General features: G+C 39.1%; 1 protein-coding gene across 1 annotated transcript; it reads right to left on the bottom strand.

The window, feature by feature from the left end:
- KDSR (3-ketodihydrosphingosine reductase) lies at positions 1-22,501 on the bottom strand. The gene is made up of 10 exons (XM_075493960.1): positions 22,259-22,501; positions 14,678-14,767; positions 13,481-13,537; positions 9,425-9,490; positions 9,179-9,274; positions 7,862-8,053; positions 5,947-6,030; positions 3,084-3,167; positions 1,107-1,208; positions 1-748 (listed from the first exon to the last, which is right to left on the bottom strand). The coding sequence occupies exons 1-10, from the start codon at positions 22,364-22,366 to the stop codon at positions 629-631; spliced, it is 999 nt and encodes a 332-aa protein (XP_075350075.1). The 5' UTR covers positions 22,367-22,501; the 3' UTR covers positions 1-628.
- Between the last annotated feature and the right edge of the window lie 1,705 nt (positions 22,502-24,206).

Here is a 24,206-nt window from a genome sequence, read left to right as displayed (position 1 = left end):
TGTGGGAACAGGTTCTTCATCTCCCTTTAGAAAGTATGCATATATTAAACCATACTTTTTAATTACTCCCAGACTGAGAAAGCTTGGATCATGTACCTGCCATCTTAAGGTTTCCACAGTTGCATGTTGGATAAAATAAGGAAAGCTGTCATTGACAGAAGGATCTGTAGATTGGCCAAAAGAAAAGTTAACATTCTAAATTAAAAACAGTCCCAAAACGTTAGCAAAAGGTACCAACTTGTTCAGGGGACTTCAATCTACTTCAGCCCAGTCTGTCATGGTACTTATTTTGTCCATAAGCACAGAAGTGTGAAAACGTAAGCATTTGTCCAGAATTACCGCACATAGTCCATTCTCAAATTCTACTCTGCAGATCACTTACAAGTTCCCCAAATTCTCTCCAACTCAAATCACCCAAAAAAAAAGATCTAATCCTCATTCATACTTTTGCATAGTTTGGCATCTTCTGGAGTTATACTTTTGTTTTCTTTCATAGCTTTTGAAGGGACTCATCTGTCACATATGCAAGTACTTCCAGTCTAAATCCTTCAGGAGAAAAACTGAGTCCCACTTAAGCAGCAAGCTGTCCAGGACTGTTTAACATTCTTCTTTCAATTCAGAGTAAAGATTACTCAGTTTTATCTGCACTTTCAGATTTTTCCCTCTGCATCATGCAGCGACGAACTATGCTGTCAAAACTTCCTAGGTAAAATAGGCCAACGATGCGAAAAATGCCCATGCAAACAACCTGGAAACAGAGAGAAACATCTTTCAATTCATTTAAGATCCTGGATTGCAATAGATTCTTTACTTGTGAAATAAAAAAAAGTTCCAGGCAGGGATCTTGTATAAGCTCAAGAAAACAAAACTCATGAAAACCATCGTAACTATGTAACAGTTGAGGACTGAGTAGCAGGTAGTAATCTTAGCTTTCCCAACAACTTGCTGCTTCAGCTTGAAAATACTACTTCAGCTTCCTAAACCTAAGTCTCCACAGTATTAAGAGCCATTTGATGAAAAAATAATCAATGTTTGCATAATGTTCTACTTTAAGAAGTATTTTATACTATAAGAAATTGTGCCTATGGGGCTCCCCCAAATCTTACCTGCTGAAGACCTTCAGTAATAGAAGTGACTGGTGACATTCCACTTGTCAATATTGATAGCATGTAACCATCTGATCCAACTGAGCTGTTAAAGTTCCCTTGCTGGATGGAAGGAAAACAGCGATTAAGGGAGGGAGGGGCAAAGTAATTTGCTCAGTTGTGGCAAATCATGATGTGTCTTATTTCAACAGCTATTCTTGATGAACGTATCTGACTGATGTCACTAACAACAAATATTCTTATGTAAAAAAAAAAAAATATTAACACAATTAAGAATCAAAATATTCAAAAATATTTTGTGCTATACAGCAACATTCCAAAAGGCATTCACTTGAAAATGGACAAGGAAGCTAGCTTCTCTTTAGAGAGAGGTGTGCTAAATTACTGCAGATTTCTTTACAAGATAGAAAGGCTCTAAATTTCTTCTTGAAGCATGCTTACTGATGGAGAAAATGCATGATGGTTTCCCATCTGTAAATATATTTCAGAGACAGAATTACACCCTAACTCTGTCAGATCACCAATCACTACTATAGTTGTAGAATAAAATACTGCTTGCCTTTTGTTAAAATTAGTTTGCTATCACATGAGATTTGGCTGCAGGGTGTATTTCAAATGCTAGGTACCAGGTCCTCCTTAAGCTACGTCAAGGATTTTTAACTTGCCCTCAAAACCGCGAGATACGCAGCCTGCTAAGCAATTCAGCTGGCAGAAGAGGGGGGAGCAGACACCAGGAAAAAGTTGGTTGGTTGGTTTTCAACTACTCGTCAGGAAAATTGCAGCTCTATAGGTCTGACTTCCAGGCTTCTCCCATTTGTTTCCAGCAGACTTTATGCTGGAAAACACTTTCTGAAACACTGCAGAACTAAATCTATGGAATGCGGAAGTGAAAGGAGAAGGTGGTGTTCCTGAATCAGGGTTAGGAGTGAATCCATGCAAAGTAGTAGAGGATACGAGATTTGATTATTTCCCAAAACACACCTCAGAGGACTGCGAGTTCCTACAGTATAGGGCTACCTTTTAATTTCTATTTTAGCCTCTCAGCTGATGGCTTGAGTGCATAAAGACCATGTCTGAACTAATATATCATCCAAAGTGCTGGAAAGCATGGTGTAGAAATACCAGATGCTTAAGATTATAGAGGAGATTAGTTTTCCTTAAGCACCAAAGCAGAACACTATGTGAGGTAATACTTGCTTTTAAAACTCAACACCCCAAAACCAGACACAATTTTGTGTTTATGTGCTGTATTTGTGAAAATATTGTAAAAACTTCACAATTGAATACCTGCTATAGATGTAAATCATGCTGAAGATCAAGAGGATTTGGAATTGCAAAATAATTACACATTTTAGGATTCAATCGCTGTGCTTTATGAACATGAAGTTTCATGTTTGTTTCCATTCTGAGGTGCTTTATTAAGCATGCAAGCATTCCATAGCACAAAACATTTTAAAAAAAATTCCTCAGAAAGGCAATATACCTTTAACCACTAAGAGCAGCACTCATAAATCACATACTTAAGACATTAAAAGCCAAAAAGGCTAGACTGCCTTCATTTATTGTAACATTATTTTTATATGAACTCATCTTCAAGAAAAATAAGAGTCCAACAAGCTTTTGAGGTTAGACAAATGGTATTTGATACATAAAAAGTCAATAGAGTTTAGTGCTTTAAAGTCAGTCATAATCTGCCTTTGAGACATTGCATCATACTGATGCATCATTTTGTTCTGTCTAATGTACAACTTCAGCTACTTTTCAGTTCCAGGAGATTGTATAAAATCATTTGTGGGCACAGTGGCAAAAGAAGAATAAAGAAAATACTTCCTGTTCAAACTAACCAGCAGAGAGTACTGTTTCATGTAAATTGTTTTTGCATTTAGCTTAGCCATTGTCTTACAGTCTTAGACAAGCATTACATGCAATCCTAGTCTCTCCAATGAAGAACACACTTTAAAAAGATTATTTACTTACTATGGCATCTTTGACTATAACTCTGGCGACTTGTTCTGCTTGGCAAACAGATGAGGTTTCAGAAATTAGTTTTGTCTCTAAGGGCTTTAGTAGAAAAACACCAATATAAGTTTGACTAACAACACACAGGAGAGAAAAATACGAAGGTCAAATTTTGGTTTTGGGTCTTTTGTCATGGATGACATCACTGTTAGCAAGTGGTATCATACTGTCACCTAAAACATTCACTTCAAGAAAGGCAAAAGCACCTTCATAAATAATAGTCTAATTTTATGAAGGGAAATGCCAACTTTTCCTTGAGTAGTACTTTTTTAAAAATAGTTTATTACTAATAAAATATGAAAAAGTTTTTTTCCCCAAGTATTTCATTTTCAGTAGAAGCTATCAAAATGCTTAAACTATGTCTCCTCAACACCTGTATTAGTTCATTTATGGTTTTTTGCCAGAAATGAAATAAAAGATAGGCCTGAAATATTTTAAGATCATATAAAACAGCTTTTTTTTTTTTTAATTTCTCAAACTCCACACACTGGTATCCACCAAAATCCATCACTGCATTTTATTTCTTCGTGTTTTAGAGCATTTATGCCACTTTACCTCACTAGAAGCAAGCAATTATGGCAGTTATTTTAGCAATCACAATTTCTTTCACCAAAAAAAACCCAAAACCAAACAATAACAACACCATCCCCCTCCCCCCCCCAAGCAAACAAACAAACAACCACCCCAAAACCAAGTCTGGTCTGTTACAAAAACAAATGGCAAAAATATGCTTTAAAGTATTTAGAAGCATGTTTATCATTCATGTCCTTTTAACAAATAAAACAATGATGGAGCTAGCTGTTCAGCAAGCTATTTAAATGCTCGATATGTTAAGACAGATAGTTCTGTTGACGAAGAAAAAACAGTGCTAAATTTCAGAGAAAAGAGTACTTGGTCACAAGTCGACTTGTTGTAATGGCTAATTCAGTTACATTTAGTAACAAAATTTAATTTAAGCATTCAAGCCTAGTCAAATACTGGGACTAGTTTAATTTTGAGATTAACACTTTAAAAAAAGCACTTATAAGGGAGAGCTGAGCAACTACAGGTTTCTTGCTCATTATCAATCCAAAGTACTCTAGAAATTAAATTTCACAGAAACAGGCCTAATTCCAAATATCTGTAGAATTATAAATCCTGATTTTACTGACCAGGCTCACTGAAAACTTTTTTTTTCAGTATGTGTATTTTAAGGGCGGGGTGTGTGTGGTGGGGAAATCAGTGTCTTTGCCAGCAGAAATCACATACAAACACCTTTTACATGCTTTCCTACAATGATATGGCTTATGTCATCAGATCTCCATCTCATAACCCTTATGTACTTTTGAGCTTACTGGGCAGTATCAACCAAATCTGAAAGAGATAGGGATGTCAACAGTAATTAAAATACTGTATGTTTGGGAAAGCTGTATCCTAGTTCCTGACATTTTCTTTTACTATATTCAATGATTACAGAGAAAAATAGCCTAGTCCTAAAGAGATGCAAACTACAGAGACAGATGTTCTAAACTAAGTAGTATTAAATAAATGCAACAATAATAAACGAGTATCTGAACTGTCAGAGCAATGCAACGTTGCACAGATTTAAGGTGCACTATCATGATAGGAGCAAGTCACTTGAAGACTTCATGCATGCTAAAACAAAGCTTAAGTCTTTGCTTAAAAGACAACACCTTTTTAACAAATAAGATAAATCTCACTGAATCTCTTTTAACGAGAAATCTTAGATGAACAGTGCATTTTGCTGGTGACTATATTTCCCTGAAATAGCCTCTTACAAAGAAAAAAAATCCCAGAGAATATGCAAGCTATACAAGTATCTGCAGATGTCTAATTCTGGCACTTTATATGGATGTGTGGGAGTATACATTTAATACAGAATATCTATACCAAGAAATGATGAATTAAGAATTGTGTTATACAATCCCTACTGATTCCTATACAAAGGGTGAAAGACAAAATGGAATTCAAACCCAATTTCCTATTATACACGATGGGGCATCTTGAAAAGGCTGATCTCCTTAGATATCAGGTTTCTAGTTCACAGTACGCAAATAAAAAATAGACACATTTTTCTCTGGTTACCTGATACTTCAAGTCTGAACAGGGGGCCTGAATGTAGTTTTTGGAATTATACTTCATATGTGGGGACATGTCAAATGACAAGAGGCGACTAAATTTATGAAGGTCAAAACTTTCCTTTTCAAGGTAAGCCAAATGAAAAAGGCTTACTGTTGACACACCCTTCTGAAAAGTGATACTGTCATTTGCACTACAAACACGATGCAAGAGAGTTTCCTTCTTACTTTAATAGCAGACAACAGCCACTATTGAACTGTGTCATGACATATATTCATACAGCATGGTAAGTTTGCAGACTTCGCTGAAGGAACTGAGGTTTATCTGTCTGTTTTATTTTGATCTGTCACATCTATCGGAAGAACTGCACGTTATCAAAGACACAAAATAGGAACATTGGTTTCGGCTCATTAAGCTTTGATATCAAAACAAATACTGGTTTTAGAGTTTACCATTCCACAACAATATTTTGACGGTATACAGAAAGACTTTGCAGTGTTTCAGATAGTAAAGGTAGGTAGTTCTTCCATTTAAAGACAGAATAATAAACTACACAAAATTATCCTAGAAGCTATTTAACTCTGACTGGTTAAGTTGATAAAATTGAAGTGTTTAAAAGTACTTAAAATCTCAGTATGCACCAATTTCAAAAGTACTACAGAAGTGAGTGAAATCTGAAATGCGTTGCTTACAACAAAGTGAAGCTTTAAAGACATTACAGTATTACTGAAGAACAGTTTACCTTTGTTTTACTTTCTTCTGCAAAGCCAGGTGTGTCAGTATCTGGAGGATAGGCCACCGTTATGTAGATATTATAAGGTTTTACCTGTATTTTACAAAAGTAAGTGTTATCTTAATACTGACAGCCTTTACATGTCCCTCATAACTTCATTAATGTTTCTTGTACCGAAGAAATACAGCAAGTATGAATTTACATTGCTTCTAGTGTTAAGTCACCCTCATATTCAGCACTTGCAAGACTCAGAGCTTTGTCAAATGAGAAAGAAAAACAGCACAGATCTTAAAGAGATGGTTGTGTTGTTTTGTTTAATAAAAATGTCTAAAAACTTTGCATTTGATGTAAATTATTTGATAAATCTAAGCAGTTTTTAAGACATTTAGGAGGAATATGAAAGTAGTTTAGCACTATAATTTTACCAAATTCAATTCAATTAAAAAAAAACCAAAACACTAAACCATTGCCAAACACCAGTACCCAGCTTTCATAAACACAAGGCCAAAAAGGCTTTCTCTGAGGCTGATTAGCATGCTTTTTGCTCTTGTTTATGTCAATATATTTTCACTGCTGGACAAATACGAGAAAAAACCAACAAAAATATAAAACTCAAATTTGGTATCTTTAAGAGGTATACTCAAGTCACAAGGTTTCAACCCATGGTATAAGCTTGCAAGGGGTCAAAATCTAAGGAGACAAAAAAAGTAGAAAATGTGAAGAAAAATGGAAGGTCTCATGTCAAGGATTGCATTTAGTCATGAATTTGTATGTATGTGTCATAGAATTACATCACTGACTGCACTAATATTTAGAAGCTACTACAATGCAAATCTGTACTCCCATACAAATAAAGCTTTTAATGAAAATATTCAGAGGGCTAAGATAAAGCAAAGTGTTGTAAAGCTCTAACCATTTTTATTTATATTATGAAACATTCTATATTGAAAACACTTACTGAAATACCACATCACAGGTCCATAAAAGCCCTATTTTTAGTTTTGAATAATTCAGTCTTCACAAAAATACCCGTCACCTGTCTGAAGAAAGACCCTGCAGTCACATTGTTCTATTTGGCAGGCCAGAAGTGATTAGAGGCAGTTTTACCCCACATTCTTATCCTGATCAAGGCATACAACTACATTGAACAGAAGAGGGTAACAACAGGGACTACGCAAGGGTCTAGAACCAAACACAGACAACATATAAACACTTAACAACTAAAATATACATTCTTAACAGAAGAATAAGGGAAGTAATTTTCAAATCAATTTTACCTGTCTTACTACAATGTACTTACCAACCACTTTCCATCGAATAATGAAAACAGTGTTTGGTTTTTAGTCTTGACTTAAGCATAAGCTTAGATCATTGCACTATAAAAAAAGCTCATGTATACCAAAATTTAGAAGGGTGAACCACTGTTGACAGAATTTCTTTTGTGGACAATCCTCAAATTCTAGCTTGCAAGTTTTACTGTTTCATATGGTTCACAAACCACTTACCACGGCCTCACAAACAAGTTTAGAATCACTGGCCTGCCCCTCATGTATCCATGGGATCTTCAATATAACTCTGCACTTAGAGCCTTGAAAAAGACTTTTTCCTCAAAAGACTTAAAATCCAAGTCCTTTTACTTAAAATAAAAGATTTAAAAAATGTCTGCACATGTGGTCACCTTCAGTTCTAGGAACAGATTCAATTTATTCCCTCTTACGCAACTGAAATCAGCTTAGTTTCTGCAATCCCATGCAGAGCAACAGGATTGTACTGCTGCCAAAAAATGGGCCAACATTGCACACAGATATCAGCAGTGCCACACAAGATAAAAAGAGAACTATTTAATGAAAGCGTGCTGTGCTGCCAGTTAAAAAAAAAAAAGTTTTGTTTACAATAGAAAATGCTTAAATTGTTGCACACATACCTCCATTTGCAGGGCTTCAGCCAACCCTCGAAGAGCAAACTTTGTTGGAGAATAAGCTGTATAACCAAACAGGCCTAATTGCCCAGCCTGAGATGATACAAACACAATCCTTCCCATTCTTCGTTCCTTCATGGTAGCGATTACTGCTCGACTCGGGTAAACACTACCCAGATAATTGACCGCCATTAATCTCTGTACAAATGATATTAATACGGTATTTGAGCCACAGATTTAGAATCCTTCAGCTGTTTGGTGTTATTTTTCAAAAATCCGTATTTCAGTCTACTTTAACAATGAAATTCACTAGATTTGTAGTTCTATCAGCTGGCAAAAGAAACAATGGTTTTCTATTCTACAGCTTCATAAAGTGTTTTATAGCTAAAAATCTCACTTCAAGCCAAAAGGAATCCAGTCTATCTACAAGTCTTAATAGCATCCAGGATACTGATAATATTGTGAACCATATGGCCTTCAAGGAAAAAAGAATAATATTTGAGGGAAAATCTAACCTAAACAGTGTCCAGGAAGCAATCCATTTACACATGATGTATGAAAACATACTGAAATGAAAGTTTAAAGAGCTTTCTAAAACAGGAAACAGGAAAAATTCTATGTATTTATGCATTTCAGAGATTTTAATCTTTGGCAGGATACAGGGAAGTCTTTAATTTCATTCTGTAGAAGACCTAAAACACAACTGATAGCCTATACAAGCAAAAGAATGCATGATTCGACTTTATTATAAAATTATGGCTACTTAGTATTTTCAGATGATTCAATGTTACCTGTAGATGACTGGGGGCCTGAGGGCTATGGGCATAAAGTAAGCAAAATACAGGGGTTTAGGTTTTTTTTTTTTTTGGTCTTTTCATCAAAGCAGCAGCTTCTCAAGCTGCAAACAATTTGTACATCTTAGAGTTGAACACTGATAACAGCCAAATTTTTCTTAAACAGGTTAAAAACGTATATATATAAAAAAATCTTCACTAGAAAAAAGTGAGACCATGTGAAATTCCGTGCCTTTCACAGTGCATTAAACTGTAAAAATACATGCCAGGCTTTTTTGCTATCTTGAGGACACTCTCTATCCCAGAGGGAAAATTCACTGTTCTGACCCATCAGTGGACTGATAGTTAGGTGACAAGTTAGAGGCAATCCTTGCAAATCTAAAGATACATCCTAATTCTGACAGCTACCACAAATCAAGTGTATCACTATTCATACAAAGTCTGCAAAGACACAGGAGTGCAATCTACTGGTTAGAACAGTTGAATAAGAAATCATCATATAATAAAATTTAAAAGTATGCTCACTCACTTCAAAAGAATTCACTTCAATATCCTCAAATTTTCCTGTAACTGATGTTCCTGCACAGTTTACAAGCATGTCAACTGGCCCCAGCTTTTCCTGAGCCTGGAAGAGGGGATAGAGGTTAAGATGTTCTTTAGCAGGAAAAAACCCTTCCTATAGCACAGTATCATTATAAGAAACTATTTCCATTAGAAATACATCACACAGAGATAAGCTTCTTAAGATACATAGGTGAATCAGTTACTTCCTCACCTGTTTTAGAACATTCTCCACCTGTTCGTAGTCTTTAGATACATCAACAGAAATACATAGTACAACCTAGAAAAGGAAAGTGAAAGAACATTTTTACAACACAGTAAGTCCAGTAACTGTTGACTCCAAGTCTTTCAAAATGAAACAAAACCCAATGATGTATCTTTTCCAGAAAAACAAGAACTCTTTTTGACAGGACAGTTTGCACTTCTCCCACACTGGAGAAAGCAATCCCTGCCCCCTCCGAGCTCCTCCCCCTCACACACACACACACATTCTAATATAATAAAAATGATATTAAGAACGAATAAGCACTTCAGGATCTTCAAAGCAGCTACTCATGTGCAAAGTATAATTTCTAATTTACTGTATTAAGACACCCTATGACTTGAGTTATTTACATAAAGGTTAGTAAAAAGTATTCTAACTAAGGCAGTCAAAATTCCACAGTGCTACATTTAACTTTCATCAGCGCTAAATGTAAATCAAGCCATTTGTGTGGCTTAGGCTCATCTTTCAGAAAAAACATTTTTTTTTTGCACAGCATAGAAAGGCATGGTTGCAGAGCGTTGCTCTGAAACTGTAGCATCAACACTGCAAAAAAACTTTTCCAAAATTTATAAAGCAAGTGTTACAAACCTGCTAACTTTAGTACCGGCAATGCACGCTACCCATTTTTTTTAATAAAATTTTTTTTAAGAATAGTAGTAAACTTAGTTGCATACTGATTAATTGGGACACATCAAGGACAAAACTAAAATAAAAATTCTATGAGAAACCGACTAGTTGCACAGTGTCATAAATATCTAAACAGTGAAGTAATGTATATATGTTTACTCCTTGTCTGGAAACCAATGACTAGGGGTTTTAATTTGAAAGATACAGAAAATTGAAAATAAGCATTGGCCTGGCGGGAGGGATGGGGCATGGGGGAGGCGGGCAGGACAGGACGACAAAAAACAGATGACAGTGATATCTACGTTTTGTTGCAGCTAAAAGTTAGGCCCTGTTTTTCTTGAAAGTTACTGATTACTTTTGGCAAGATGATCTCAGAATCTACATTTTGAAGCACCTTCAAATCAGCTTCTGGCCAAAGGAAGCACTGCCTTTGGGTTACCACTTACAAACTGTAAGACTGTACAAACTCCAGCTTGGCCAGGTATTTACAAATAAGCTACCTGCTCTGCTGAACAATGAGCAGAGCTTCAGGGCGATTCATCGTCTTGAAAGGAGAAGCAATCTCATATCACAATAAAAGGAGGGACTCCTGTATTCTTGTTCCAATTTCTATCCTTTCTGTTACTTTGGTCAACTCACTTAAACTCAGTTTGAAATGAAATAAAAGTCATCACCAGTTTGTAACAAGTATCATCATGACCACTTGTCACGGAGCATGTGGACACACACACACACAAAAGCTTACCACAGTGTAACTAACAGCTTTGGCAGCTAGTCATTTGTTAGTTCTGCCTCTGGTCAGACTACAACACTTCTTAGCTGCATAAACAGAATCTGCTTGCCATTCCTGTACAGCAGGTTGGCTATTCCTGCCTCCCAGCACTGTGTGTAGTTGGACATCAAGAGTAAACTTGTGGTGCAAGTTATTGGCGGGTCTGCATCTCCCCTTAGGGCATTTATTACATTTTGGAAATATTTATCTTTTACATAAGTTTAAGAACAAAATAGCAGTTGAACAAAAATGACATTGCTTTATTATCTAGATGTCTTTGCAAGATATATAAAAAAAAAAAAAAAAACCAAAACCACCAAAGAAACCCCACAGTTCTGTGTCAAAATTGGAGCAGTTGGTTAATATACCAGATTGCATAGATTAGTTAACTCATACTGTGAACAACACACTCAGGAACTACCACAGGTTTTATTGACTACTATCACATTATACAATTCACCTCTTTGCTTCTATTATCATATGTTCTTTCTTCTGCTACAATATACTGATAACCTTCACTCCAGAGCATGCACTATAGATCCACACCTAGGACACAGAATATGCTGCCAGAAATAGCCTAATATTCCCAGCTCTCTTCCTCACCTTTTGTTCTAAATATTGCATGGTGTTGTATCATTAATAAAGCTTTCACAATAAAAGATCAATCCAACTCCCAGTGAAGTAACTGGGAATAGTCTATGTTAGGAAAAGGATTAAAAAAAATATTGCAAAAATACCTCTAAGGGCAAGCATTTTGTTCCATTGCACACCTATACCCATAAAGGCTGCACTGTCAGCACTCTAAATAAATCACATGCAAACGTCATTAAAAGAACATTTGCCAAGTCGAACACTAAAATGTATGTAGATGCCAACCCTGGTTGTCAATGCAACCTGGTTTCATGTATATATCCAAGAGCTGAACAGTGACAGCATATGCTCATGTAAAAAGTAATCTTTCCTGAGGATCTTTGCCTCTTGGCTTGACATAGAGTAAACGTAACAGTGTCTGTGTACATGATCCATATCAGACAACATCTTTCTCTACACTCTTTCAGCAATCCTTTTGTACAGCTTCTCTCGGTTCAGCTACCCTCACTTCCCACCTTCTGATCTGCCATTCCAGTGTGAGCTCTGCCCCAGACTCCCTGCTTTTTCCAGTTCTGTCCTTTGCTTTTAGATCATGCAGGCTTCCCTGTGACCTTGTCTACAACCCAACAATAGCTACAGAAGAGCCAGCCTACCTATCCCTCCTACTGCCTATGCTTAACCCGGCTGCAAGTCTAAAGCTGCTTCTGCAAAAGCAGTCCTGTTCAGTCCACACTGGAGCTCGCTCAACCTTGAAGGTACTTTCTGAGATTTTAACTGAAACTCTTATGAACATGTGCCAAGCAATATTCTTTTAAAAAGTCCACATCTATCAAGCTTGGACAGATTTTAACAAGAACATCCTGACACAGTGTTTGACAAGGGATTAATCTTAATGCTAAGCTTGGGAAAGTACTAGAGCAGCTAAAAGAAAATGGTTATTGGGATTTATTTATTTTTTAATTTTTCTTTTTAAATGGGCAAAACATAGTTTCTCCTCACATCAAATGGCTTAGTTTTTCAAATAAAGTTGATCTCAGTAAGGCAGCATGCACAGAAGAATGATCAGCTTGAGCTATTTGACAAAAATATAAGGAAGTGAAGACAGAATCTTATCTTATAAATGGAGGTATTAAGAAAATTTTGTATCAGCTATCACTAACATTATTGCCTCCAAATATTTCGCTTTTTCCATTGTTTCTTTTCAACAGAATATCCAATTTATCACTGCAAATCCCTTTTCACAGACAAATAAATTGCTTGTATTTGTAATCATGAAAGTAACAAAAAAGTTCTGGAACACAAGAAAGGAGAAGTCAAAGATGTTAACAGTCTCAATACTGTTTCCCCTCTCCCCTTGATCATTAGTACTGCGAAAAAATAATTCCAGCATTTCATCTTGAAGTTGCATATTTTGGACATAACAAGCTTATCTATTTTAAGCTAGTACCTCCGCAAGCTCTAAAACAGTGCATTTATGCACAAGTGCACTATGTATTCACCAAAGCAGCTTCAGCATTTAGAAGTCTCAGAACTTCACAAATTTAACTTGTGTATCTGTTACAGTACATTGCCAGAAAAAGGAATACAAGTATGATGTAGTGAACCAAACCTGGAAACAAGTATCTAAACTTCTTTCCCAAGACAATTGCTGTATTTATGAATTGCAAAAAGCGAGAGATTTGAAAAAAATTCAGTTCTTTCACTTCATCTTGAAGAACACAAACACTTATCGAGTGACAGGAAATTGCAGCTATCCAAAAAAGTATATTACACCTACAGCTGAAGACATCAATCTTTTTCTCTAAGAAAAGCAGGCTAATGCACTAGCTAGGAAACATCAAATGTAGCAGAGTTCAGAACATCTCATGTAAGCAGACTGGTATTTTTGAATTCGAATACTGAGCCCTCACTCATTTTTGTCAAACAGCTTTGTTTTAAAGACAGGACTACTGAACTATGTTGTAGTGACTATCTTAAACAAAACACACACCAGCAACTGTTAGCAGTGATCTTACCTGCTTGTCGTTAACAGAGTACTTTTCTATTTCCTTCTTTGTCTGCAACAGCTTATTCTGAAATGGATACAACAACAGCTAAGGCATTGCAGTTCTGAGAGCAATATTAGGCTTCAGTATTTCGATAAAGCTTAAAAACACTCCCTAAAATGCGGAAAAAGATATCCTCCACTAGTATAGATATCCTCCACTTTACTATTGCCATTTTACAGATTTTTGAATACATGATGAAAACATGAACTCCATCAAGCTACCAGAACTCGCTTATCTGTTTGTCACTCGATCTGCTAAAGCCAGTAACAACTTATATAACAGATTTAATGCTTTTGTTTCATACAACTATACAAGCGCACCTAAGACTGTAGGTATGAATTTTTCTCTTGTACTTTAGTTCTATTTTATATTTATGCAATATTATATAAACTATTTTGAAGAACAATCACTATCATGGAATTATCATAAAAATTAAACTAAAATTTGGTAAATTCAAATTGTATACTCCTTTCAAGAAAAACTGTGTTAACTCTGGCTGCATTCAAGATTATGCAAAATAAGTTCTCAAGTGTAAGTAAATTATCAAAGACAGCTGGGACTGAGGCCCCTTGAAGAAGTTAAGCGCTTTTATTTCCTGAATAATTATTTTTTTCTTTACAAATAAAGTAACAACCCATTATGATAACAGAGTTATTCCAACTAAATTCTGAATACCTCTTAGTTAAAACAAAACAAAAACAAAGCAACCCTTTTTCCTCCAAAGCTGTCTCAACGGACAGTTTTTCACTAGTAAAAAGTATGATATAATGCTGATTAGACACCAAAATACTCCATGAATTTTGAGAATTGTCTTTAATCCCCCAATTGTCACTTACTGTAGGGAAATTCCACAGTTTTAAAGAATATAGGGGTTTTCCTGCTTTTGTCCTCTGCCACAGATCTAGACAGTGAAATAACGAATGCCATTAACAGAAGTGATAGCACTGGCAGAGTTTTAAGGCAAGCTACTCGCAAATTCCATGTTGGGCTACGCTCCTTAAAGGCAGGCGCTTCTCCTCTTCAAATGCATTAAATTGAAATGCTTAGGCTTCCCTTAAAATATACACTGAAGAAAGTATGAATAGTTATCAATTCCAAAATTATTCCCCATCTATATTGATTTTGTGAACAGAGTTTAGCCAGTAAAAATACACATACACTTACCTCATCCCTTGCAATCAGTGTTATGAAAGCACCTTGTTTATAACATTCAATAGCAATACATTTTCCAATTCCACTGGAGCCTCCAGTTACCTGAAAGTTATTTGAAAGTAGCAGTGTTAGTCCACAATTCTCATCCTTTCTCCCATATGATAAAAGTCAAATCAAATGAAAATTCTAAAAATATACTGAGATTAAAATATCACCCAATGAGGTATGAATACAGAAGATACACTAAAGTTAGTTTACTTGTTGAGTATGAATGAAAAATAAGATCTGAATAGATCGATGAGTTTCTACCCCAAAACCAGTTTTACCTCAGTGGTATTTTTTGCTCATTTCTTATGTCAGGCACACTTAGACCCACTCCCACTTGGGCTCTCTCACATGCTTTTGACTAAGTTCTGTATGTTATTTCTAAAAGACAGAAGTAGTTAAAAGTTTGCAATCACTACTAATGTTAGCCATAATAATACAATTACATACTGGCCCTCCATAGCTGGCGACAGTATAAATTATTTGTAAAATTAACAATTGTAGATTGCCTGCTGAAGTTATCACGTAAACATAAACAGAAAATACCTTCTTTCTTATTAAAAAAAATTCCATTAATTCAACAGTTGGCCCTCTGTGGAGTATTAGTCTCCCAGTCTGGACCTTCAAATGTCCATGCCATCCCACAATTCCAGTTTTGTGGGGATGCCAGCACCTAAACTTCCATTACCTTTTCTTCTTCCTCTAAACTGTAACACTGAATAGTCTTATATGCAAACAGGAAATTAATAGTTCGTCTACAGACAAATACAGGGTGATGACTACAGCCCTGCATCATATGTTGCAGGAGGATACACTGCCAAATGATACTAACATACAAGTTAAAGTCACCTTAACACCTCTCTCGCGACCCTCAATAAACCTACTTATGAACTCCATGTGGAACAAGATGTAGATGACAATCCTGACCTCTTTTTTTGACTAAAATAAAAATGTCTGCCTGTCTGACACTGCCTTTAGATGACTTGTTCATTTAAGCCCAGTCTCAGTCTGCCTGTGCCTTCGGTCCTTAAACAAACACTGGCATCTTCCTTATATACCAAAATTATTTGAATTTTCTTTTAACAGCATATTAAGAGGCTATAATTGAGAAAATATTGGAACAAAATGCCTAGAAGCAGTTATTGTAAAAAAATTCTAAGTGAGTTCTGAAATACAGATTTCCTAATAATTGGAAAAATAAGTTATTCAGATTGCTCTGCAAATCATCGTTTTTTGTTCTTTATCTAGACCTTTCAAAAGACTTCAGAGAAAGTAAGGTATCACCTCCATTTTAAGTATGAGAAAATGGAGGCATCGAGTGAATTAGTGGAAGAGAAAAGATCCCCAATCTCTAACTACACACCCGATCAAAAGCCTTGTGTTGTCTCCTCATCTGCCAATGCCTCAGAGATGCATTATCCTTAAAATTCTTTCCACTTCTGGAGGCAGTAAAGTCAGAAGAGTCAGTAGTACCTTTCCATGAATCACTAAACTCTTCTTTCATGAGTTTTTTATCACTAACCTTCAAAAATAGCTTAGTGTAAGTCAAATAACCCCAGAAAACAAAGATTTACAACATGGTCCATGGTTTCTGACTAGTTCGTCTGCAGTCACAAATGGGCCAAGAACGGGTGTAACATTCAGAAAGACTAATTTCAGCTCTTTAGGCTTCCTCTATTATTAGAGATAGCTGCTTCAGATTAGCTTCTAACTGACCCCCTCCGCAAGATTAACTTCACACTACACTAACCTTTGAGGATGACTCCAATATGCATATCCTGTTCTAGAAATGTGAAACCTGGTCTGTAGTGTTCTGAACCAAGGATGACTGCTTTCAAAGTAAATGAAGTCCATAGGAGTGCGAGTGTTAGTTAACGATTTGGGACTTCAGCAGAACCCCAGAATTAATTTAATGCTTCATGATGGAAAGAAGTTAAACATTTTAGTGTATTCGCAAAATAGCTTGCAAGATTTCAATACATCTCTGAAACTATTAAAAGACTCAGTTTGATACATTCAGGCAGGCCTCAGTTCCACAGCACTCATGACCTGCTTACACATATTTTCAACAGCAGCAGGTACACCAGCACATGAACCAATCAATCTGCATGGAAGACTGCTCCAATTCCAATTTTTGGCATAGCACTGAGAGACAGCTGATTACTACCTGCACAAACTGCTGAGTATCATGAACAGGTCAACTACACCAGTACTTGAGGAATTCTTTGAAGGTGAAGGTACTGGCACCAAGCTTCTGGCTTGTCAGACAACACTAACATTCATTTCAGAAAGACAAGATCTGAAGTCACGCAAGAAACAGAAAAAGGAAGTTTTTATTCAGTCACACCCAAGAACACTGGACAGGGCTCATGTCGGATAGGTGAGTGACAAAAGGCATTATCAATTAGCTGGGAACTTTAGCATTTAGGTGGGAGGCTGTTACTAGTATGTGGGAGGTTGTTACTAACACACACATCTTCCAGGAACATTCACCATGAATACTAATGTAACAGGAAAAAAAGAATCCGTAACACTAGTGAAAACTTTGCTTTGTGCTGAAATGAAGTTAGCCTAAGCAAATCTATGAAGTCTGTTACGCAGGTAAGTTACTAACACAGATGCTCAGTATTAAAGGAAGAGTACACATCTACACCGTTAAACAACACGTTATTACAGTTACTTACCCTTGTGGCCAATAGTTCTACAGTGCTACTGCATTTCATTAGTTCGGAACATTTGAATTGCCATTGATCCCATTTTTAAATTTCACTGTAACCCAGCCTCAGACGAGTTAGCAAACATAAAAATCTGGTCACAGCAACTCAAAACACAGACTAATTTCTTGACGGGAAGGGACAACTAAATCCTAGTATCAATTCAGATGTTCAGAATGCAATGCTACCAGCCCTTAAGCAGCGTTTTTGAGCTGTTTCTGTGTTTGAGAGGAACAGGTACCAAATCAGCCATTCCAAGAAGGGTCTGGCTCCAACTTCTCGAGCTATGATCCTTGATAACAGAGTTCAGCTTATAAGGCTCATAGGGTTTATTTCCCCCTTGATAAATGGAATGTTGGGGTGAAGTACAGAGAATTGCTGTGTTTGACTTTCAAATTTGAGATACTGGAAATTCGCTTCAATTGATGAGACAGGCCAACTCCAAATAAACAGAACTGTCATCAGGAATGATCGAAATCAAGACTTGATTGATATGCATCTCCAACAGAGCTTATTAACTTTCACTTAGCACTGGATGCAAGCTGGGTTCATGCTTTTAGACAGTGCTCTGACAGAAGGTATTTAGTTCCACTGAAACAGAACATCCCTGTAATCTGCTCTAAGTGGTTAGTATGCCTGACTAGACTCAAAATGACCTCTTGTTGAACGACTCGGATGCATCCAAACCACAGATCGTATCACTCCCAACACGAGAGCTACACTGCTGAGTCCTTAAAGTTGACCGCAGTTATCAAGCTGGACTCTGCACAGAAGTGGTGAAACTACTTCTAGACTAGAGACGACCCTTATGCATGTGGATTTGGCATTATCATCCTGAACTATGTCCAAGCGAAAGGCCCTTTTCAATCTGAATGGGAGATAGTCCCAAGCAGAGAACATCTTTACATTTCCTGTCATCGTTAGTCCACAAACTTTGATAAACTGCACTCGTACCACCGAAATCTTGGCTTTTTTTCACAGAAATTTCAACTTGGTTTTAGAAAGATTAAGGCTGAAACAAGGGTGGGGAAGGTTAGCATTGGTATTTCAGCAAAACCAGTTTCTAAACATCACTCATGACATTTACAGAAGGCTGCTTTTGCCCTAACATCTTAAGGTTTTGTTGCATTCTGCTCCATCAAGCAAAGTACCTTTGTAGAGAAATGGAAAGAAAGAGCAGAGAGAATGTGTGTAGTGCAGGTGTAACACCCCTGACAAAGGGCAGTTAAATGCGATGCAAGTGAGCGTGACGTACATGAAGCAGTGATGACTGCCTCATCCTATTTTCATTTTCCTGTCTACTGTTACAACCAGCTACCAAACTAATAGCTTATTCTCACAGAATAGGTGATGTGTGCTAGTTTGTAGCCTGAGACCCAAGGAGAGATTTAAAGCCAATGGCAAAATAAAAGATGTATAAAATAGTAATCTGGATTTTGAAGAATGGAGAAGCTCAGCACAAGAAGCAGCAGCTCTACAGGACAAAAATAACGTTTATACCCTTTATTTGAGAACACTTTCCTAGCCGTGCTAGAAACAAAGCAAGTAGTATTAAACACCTAAAAAGCATTTTGTTTTAAATAAGCTAAACGTGATGCTTGAGCCAATTTGACAGCAGAGAAGTCCTTTCTATTTAATGATGCTCACTGGGATCACCAAAATACATAGCAGATAAGAGGAGGAGAAAAAACCCAGAAGATTAGACCATCAGTAATTTGGAGTTCTGTAGACTCTCACTCTGAATAACAGGCCTATTCTTTTCTAAGAAAAAGACGACTTCTATGATCATGATTCCTCCAGAAAGCACGCCTTGCCTAACACAGCAAGCGCTTCCATCATGCAAATGACCCTGGGAGAGGACAGAGAGGAAAAAACCCACAAGTTTTCTCCTTCAAATTTCTGTCCCAAAAAGCAGTCAGAGTCAGTTACTTAGCCATAACTCAAACATCTATTAACAAAACCCGTTAGGAGTGAAGAGAAATACTTTCTATGAAGGATTAAGAATGAAAAGAATGCTGTCTTAAGTCGAAAATTCAATAACTGGTACGCAGTAGCATCTGAAGTTGCCCAATGATCTTCCTTCAGAAATGTAACAGACATATTTTCATGATACTTTCAACAGGCCCCCAGAAAGAAGAGTTTCTAGGTAAGACTGACCTTTTCTGCTTCAAAAAACCATTTTATTCAAGTATATTTTGAAAAATTATATTTACTGTGCAATGGTAATCACTTGCCCTCTTGAGAGGGCTTAACCAGTTAAATGTGCAGTTTTTAAGTTTTATTCCTTTATTCTTTTATTCTTTATTTCAAGGGTTTAACTGAGGCCTGACAAAAATTACCAAATGTTAACCTACAGTTTTATCTGAACCAAGTCATGAACTAAGAAGAATTTATATATGCAGATCACTTAAACAGATTTTGGTATTTTCTATGAGAAGACTTCAGAGAAGTCCTTAGATAATGTTATGGTCCTTAAGTATTTTCATGAAGTCTCTCAGACATTTCAGTAGCAGAGAACACTTACTCCCAGTATACGATGTAAGAATTCACTTTACACACACAATGTGGAAAGCGTCCCTCAGCAAAATTTCTTATTTAGAGTACCATCATCCAATATTTTTCCTTATGCATTACACTAGAACATTTGAAATCCAAATGTACAGGTGTCCAGCATTGTTAACAGCATCTACAAGTCTAAGAACTAGTGAACTCTGAAACACTTGCTCCATATTTCATTAGTTTGCATTAATACTTTAAGAGCATAACTAAAGTCAAAATAAAACAAGTAGTTCTGCCAGTGGTGACCCCAATAAAACTGTTTACCTGCGGATTTTGATTTGTACCATAAATATATCTACAGCCTTTTCCTCCATCAATATATTAATATAGTTACATCTCTAGCTGGACTCCTAATTTTGTAAGACTTGCAGGAATACTGTTTTTGAGACTTCCACTTGTATCAAACTGAGCTTGAACTGCTAACATTATTAGCGGCAGTGGTTATAGGGATGTTTCTCTAACAAGAATAGTCTCATCATTTCTAATGTGAACTTTTAAAAATGAACCATTCTGATTAGAACCACCAGCACAGTAGCTTTTAAAGAGTTTAATCATATAAAAACCAGACAAAACTTGAGATAATCACAATGCAGAAGGCCCTTAACTCTGCTTCACCTATGCTTTTACACAATATTGAAGGGTTCCTGAAATCCTATTAAAGGGTTCCTCCTCAACAAGCATTATTTCTGTGGGAAGAGCCATAACCTGAGAACCTTAATACAAGCTCGAACACTCCTCACACAGTATGAGATGCTGTAAAGCCAGTTACAGCATCCAAGTAACACCTATTGCATAAAGCAACTTGGGAATACTGTTGCAACTTGGACAGGCCTAAATTATTCTGGGGACGGCTCCATCCTCCAAAGAGGAGCTCCAAAAATAATAAAAAACCCAAAACAAAAAAAGCACCATACAAAGCTAAAAAAAAAAAAATTAGAGTAGCTGTAAATTCACTTGCACCTAAAAGGTCTAACTTCTGGATTATCCCAAACTCCCACTATAATAAAGGGCATCTGCAAGCGCTACTCACCCCTTAAGAGCAAATTTAACGAAACAGTAAACTACAGCTTCTCTGCATAGAACATACCTTAGGGATTTAAAGCTAAGTTAAAAGAGCTGATTCTAGGAGCCCGATTCTTTCAACCGCTTAACTCATTTGCTCTCATGCTCCAAATTCACTACTTTGTGACCCACCTGAAAGCACCTGGGTACTGTTCCCCTTCCTTCCCACGCTCCCCCAAGCCACACACCCATACAACTTCTAGTGGTGTTCCACTCACGAACTGTTTCAACAGTATGTTCTTCTGAAGACTTATTTCTACCATCTTGAGTACAGACAGTCAAAACATTGCTCATAGACATCGATATCTATGTACTTAAAGTCAGAAAGCTGCATGAGTGTCATCTGACCACTTCCTTTCTATTAGTCTTCCCATTTCCTCTGAACTGACTTGTTTTTTAGACCAAGGAAAGCAGAGATTTTGCCTTTTGTTTATGAGCGCACAACACCACTCAGGAGATGCTAAAAGAAAACAAAACTCAAGGCAACCGGTATCTTCGAGAGCACAAAAGCAATGTCTCAAAAAGTCAACATTAAGACTGAAGATGGTTTGCATTTCTGGTGATTCAGAAGATCGCCTTAAGCCAACCGAGAAAGGCAGCAGTTGTCAGAGTCATCTGTACAGGTCATTTCCTTATCACTCGGACTTGTGGCTCCCATGTTTTGGTAGCTTGGGGTGCTGCCCCAGCTGCCAAGATTCCTTGCAAACCAGTGGGCACCCCTACCGCTCAATCTCCCCGGCGCAGGCCTTGGCCACCAGCCCCCCTCCGGCTGCCGCGGAACAGCAGCCTGCAGGGATTTACCGCCTGCGCGCTCCGCCGGAGCCCCCCCTTCCCCCGCCGCCCGCCGTTCCCGTGACCGCCGCTCACCCGCCCTAGAGCGGGGCCTTCCCCGCGGGGGCCCTAACGCCGCCATGCCCCCCGGGTGCCAGCCTGGCCGGCAGCGGGACACTCCTTCCCACAGCGCTACGCGCCCACCTCGGCGGGAGCGGCCTCCCTCTCTCTCTCTCCCCCCGACCCGCGCGCCAGCCCAACGGACAAAACGGCCGAGGGTGGCTCGCGCGGAAGCCCCCCCCGCACCGCGGCGGGGAAGGCGCTAAGGCCGAGCGGCGGCGCCCCGCCAACGGCTCGCTCCCTCGGCGCGGGGCAGAAAGGGACGGCGAGGGAGAGCCCTTCCTCGCACAGCGCGTCCCCCGCCCTGGGGCGCCTCACTCACCACGACGTGAGCGCCGGGCAGCTTGAGGGGCTTGGGGCTGATGAGCGGCGACACCATGTAGAGGAGGAGGACGAAGGCCACGATGAAGGCGGCCGCCAGGAGCAGCATGGCTCGGGCTGCGCTCGCGGAAGGGTGGCGGCGAGCAGGGGGCGAAGCCCGTCAGGCGGCTGCTGCTGCTGCGGGAAGGGGGGCGCCGAGCGCAGCCCGGCGCAGCAGCCGCCCGCCTGCGCCGCGGCACCTGGCGGGAGGGGAAACGCGGCGCCGCGGGGCGAGCCAGGAGGAGGAGGAGGAGGAGAGTCCGGCCGCCACTGCGCGACCTGATTGGCTGCCGAGGCGGGCGCGGGCCTGCGCCTTCGGATTGGCCGGCGAGGGGGGAAGGTGCCCGCGGATTGGCCGAGGGGCGGGACGGGGCGCGGAGATTGGAGCCCGAGGGTGTTTCCAGGGTCACGGTCGGAGGCAGAGGGCGGCGGGGAAGAAGGAATGCCTCGCGCGGAGGCGGCCACCGGGCGGGCGCCCCCTACGGGCGGAGCGGGAGCGCTGCGCCTGCCGCCCCGCGGGGTCTTTGCCCGGGGCGGGCGGGGCTGCGCGGGGGGCGGGGACTATGCCCCGTCACGTGGGGCGGGCGGTGGCTTCCCGCCGAAATGGAGGGGGCGGGGCCGGGCCCCGCCGTGCCTGCTGCGCCGTGAGGAAAGGGGCGGTCGGCCGGCACCCCGCCCCGGAGAGGGGATCGCTGAGGGCAATGGCTGCTGGGGCCCGGGGCGGCTGGTGCTGGGGGCAGAGGGAAGGCATCTCCGGAGGTGACTGAGGAAGAGCTTCGGTCAGAGGAGCTCGGCCTTTGTGAAGGTACCGGCTCTTAGCGACAGGCCTGCTTAGGGGCGTCCCCTTCCCGTGGGCTTGCCGCTGCCGTCCGTCTGGAGATGGCCGGTGTGCGCCAACTCGCCGTGGAGATGCGTGTGTTCAGTGTTAGCCCTGAATGCCCCTTTCATGGGGCAATAAACGCCAGTTTTGAGAGGAGAAGGAACAAAAAAAGCGGTGTTGGTTAAGTATGGCAGTATTAAACACTTATCTTGGCTTCCTCGTGTGCTTACAAAAATGTCTGGAATATTAAGCACCTGTTTGTGCACAAACTTTTTAATACGTTGCCCGAGGTTACCAATTGACGTGATTAAAATGGTGGAGATGCGTCAGACCGTTTCTGCGACACGCTCTCAGGAAGGGCCAACATCGTGTGTCAGTGAGGTAGAAAACATAAACGTTTTACAAAAGATAATTAACTGACTTTATCACAGGCGGGTTTTAAAGCCTATTTTACTTCATCGCCTCCAGTAAAAACAGACGTGGATTCTGTAAGACTCGGTTTTCAGAGCGGTTGAGCTCCACCGGTTTCTGCTGGCTGCAATTGGAGTTAATGCTGCTCCCTTGTTCTAAAATCTAAATGTGAAATTTTTTTCAGCATGCTGTTCCCTGCTGGGTGAAACTACAGGTTTTTCGTGTTATTCGCATGAAAAAAAGATAAAAGCATGGTTTTCAGCTTTAAGGCATAATAGTAGAACAAAGATTAAAACAAAGAAACAAAAAACCCTTCCAGAGCAGTCCAAAGAAAATAATTCCATATATTTGACTTAGATATTTAGATATTTATTTAGTATAAATGTCTGCATTTGATTTTTTTTTTAATTTAAGGTATAATTATTTGTAACTGAAAAACTCCCTCAAATTACTTTTTCTCACTAGTTATTATGCAGTCATTGACTTGTACAAAATAGTTTACAAAAAAAAAAAAACAACAAAAAACCCCTAGGCAAGAGGGTGTGCAGAAGGGTGTGAAAATAATATTGGAGAGGAGATTAGAAGTAGTGAGTAGGCGGAAATGGGAACAGAGATGTGGGCAGGGATTATGCAGTTTTCAAGGTGAGAACAAAGAACCTGAATCTGATGTGGTAAAAGG

This window comes from Mycteria americana, chromosome 2, assembly GCF_035582795.1.
Source record: "Mycteria americana isolate JAX WOST 10 ecotype Jacksonville Zoo and Gardens chromosome 2, USCA_MyAme_1.0, whole genome shotgun sequence".
Taxonomy (NCBI): domain Eukaryota; kingdom Metazoa; phylum Chordata; class Aves; order Ciconiiformes; family Ciconiidae; genus Mycteria; species Mycteria americana.
The sequence above is the reverse complement of the archived record's forward strand: the minus strand, read 5'-3'. Positions and strand labels throughout refer to the sequence as shown.

Bases quoted from the DNA above. Each gene is read 5' to 3' on its own strand.
- KDSR (XM_075493960.1), bottom strand. From the start codon at position 22,366: ATGCTGCTCCTGGCGGCCGCCTTCATCGTGGCCTTCGTCCTCCTCCTC. The intron at 14,768-22,258 runs GTGAGTGAGGCG...AATAACTTTCAG, and splicing joins TGCCCGGCGCTCACGTCGTG to GTAACTGGAGGCTCCAGTGG. The intron at 8,054-9,178 runs GTGAGTGAGCAT...TCATTTGTACAG, and splicing joins TTGAAGTGAATTCTTTTGAA to AGATTAATGGCGGTCAATTA.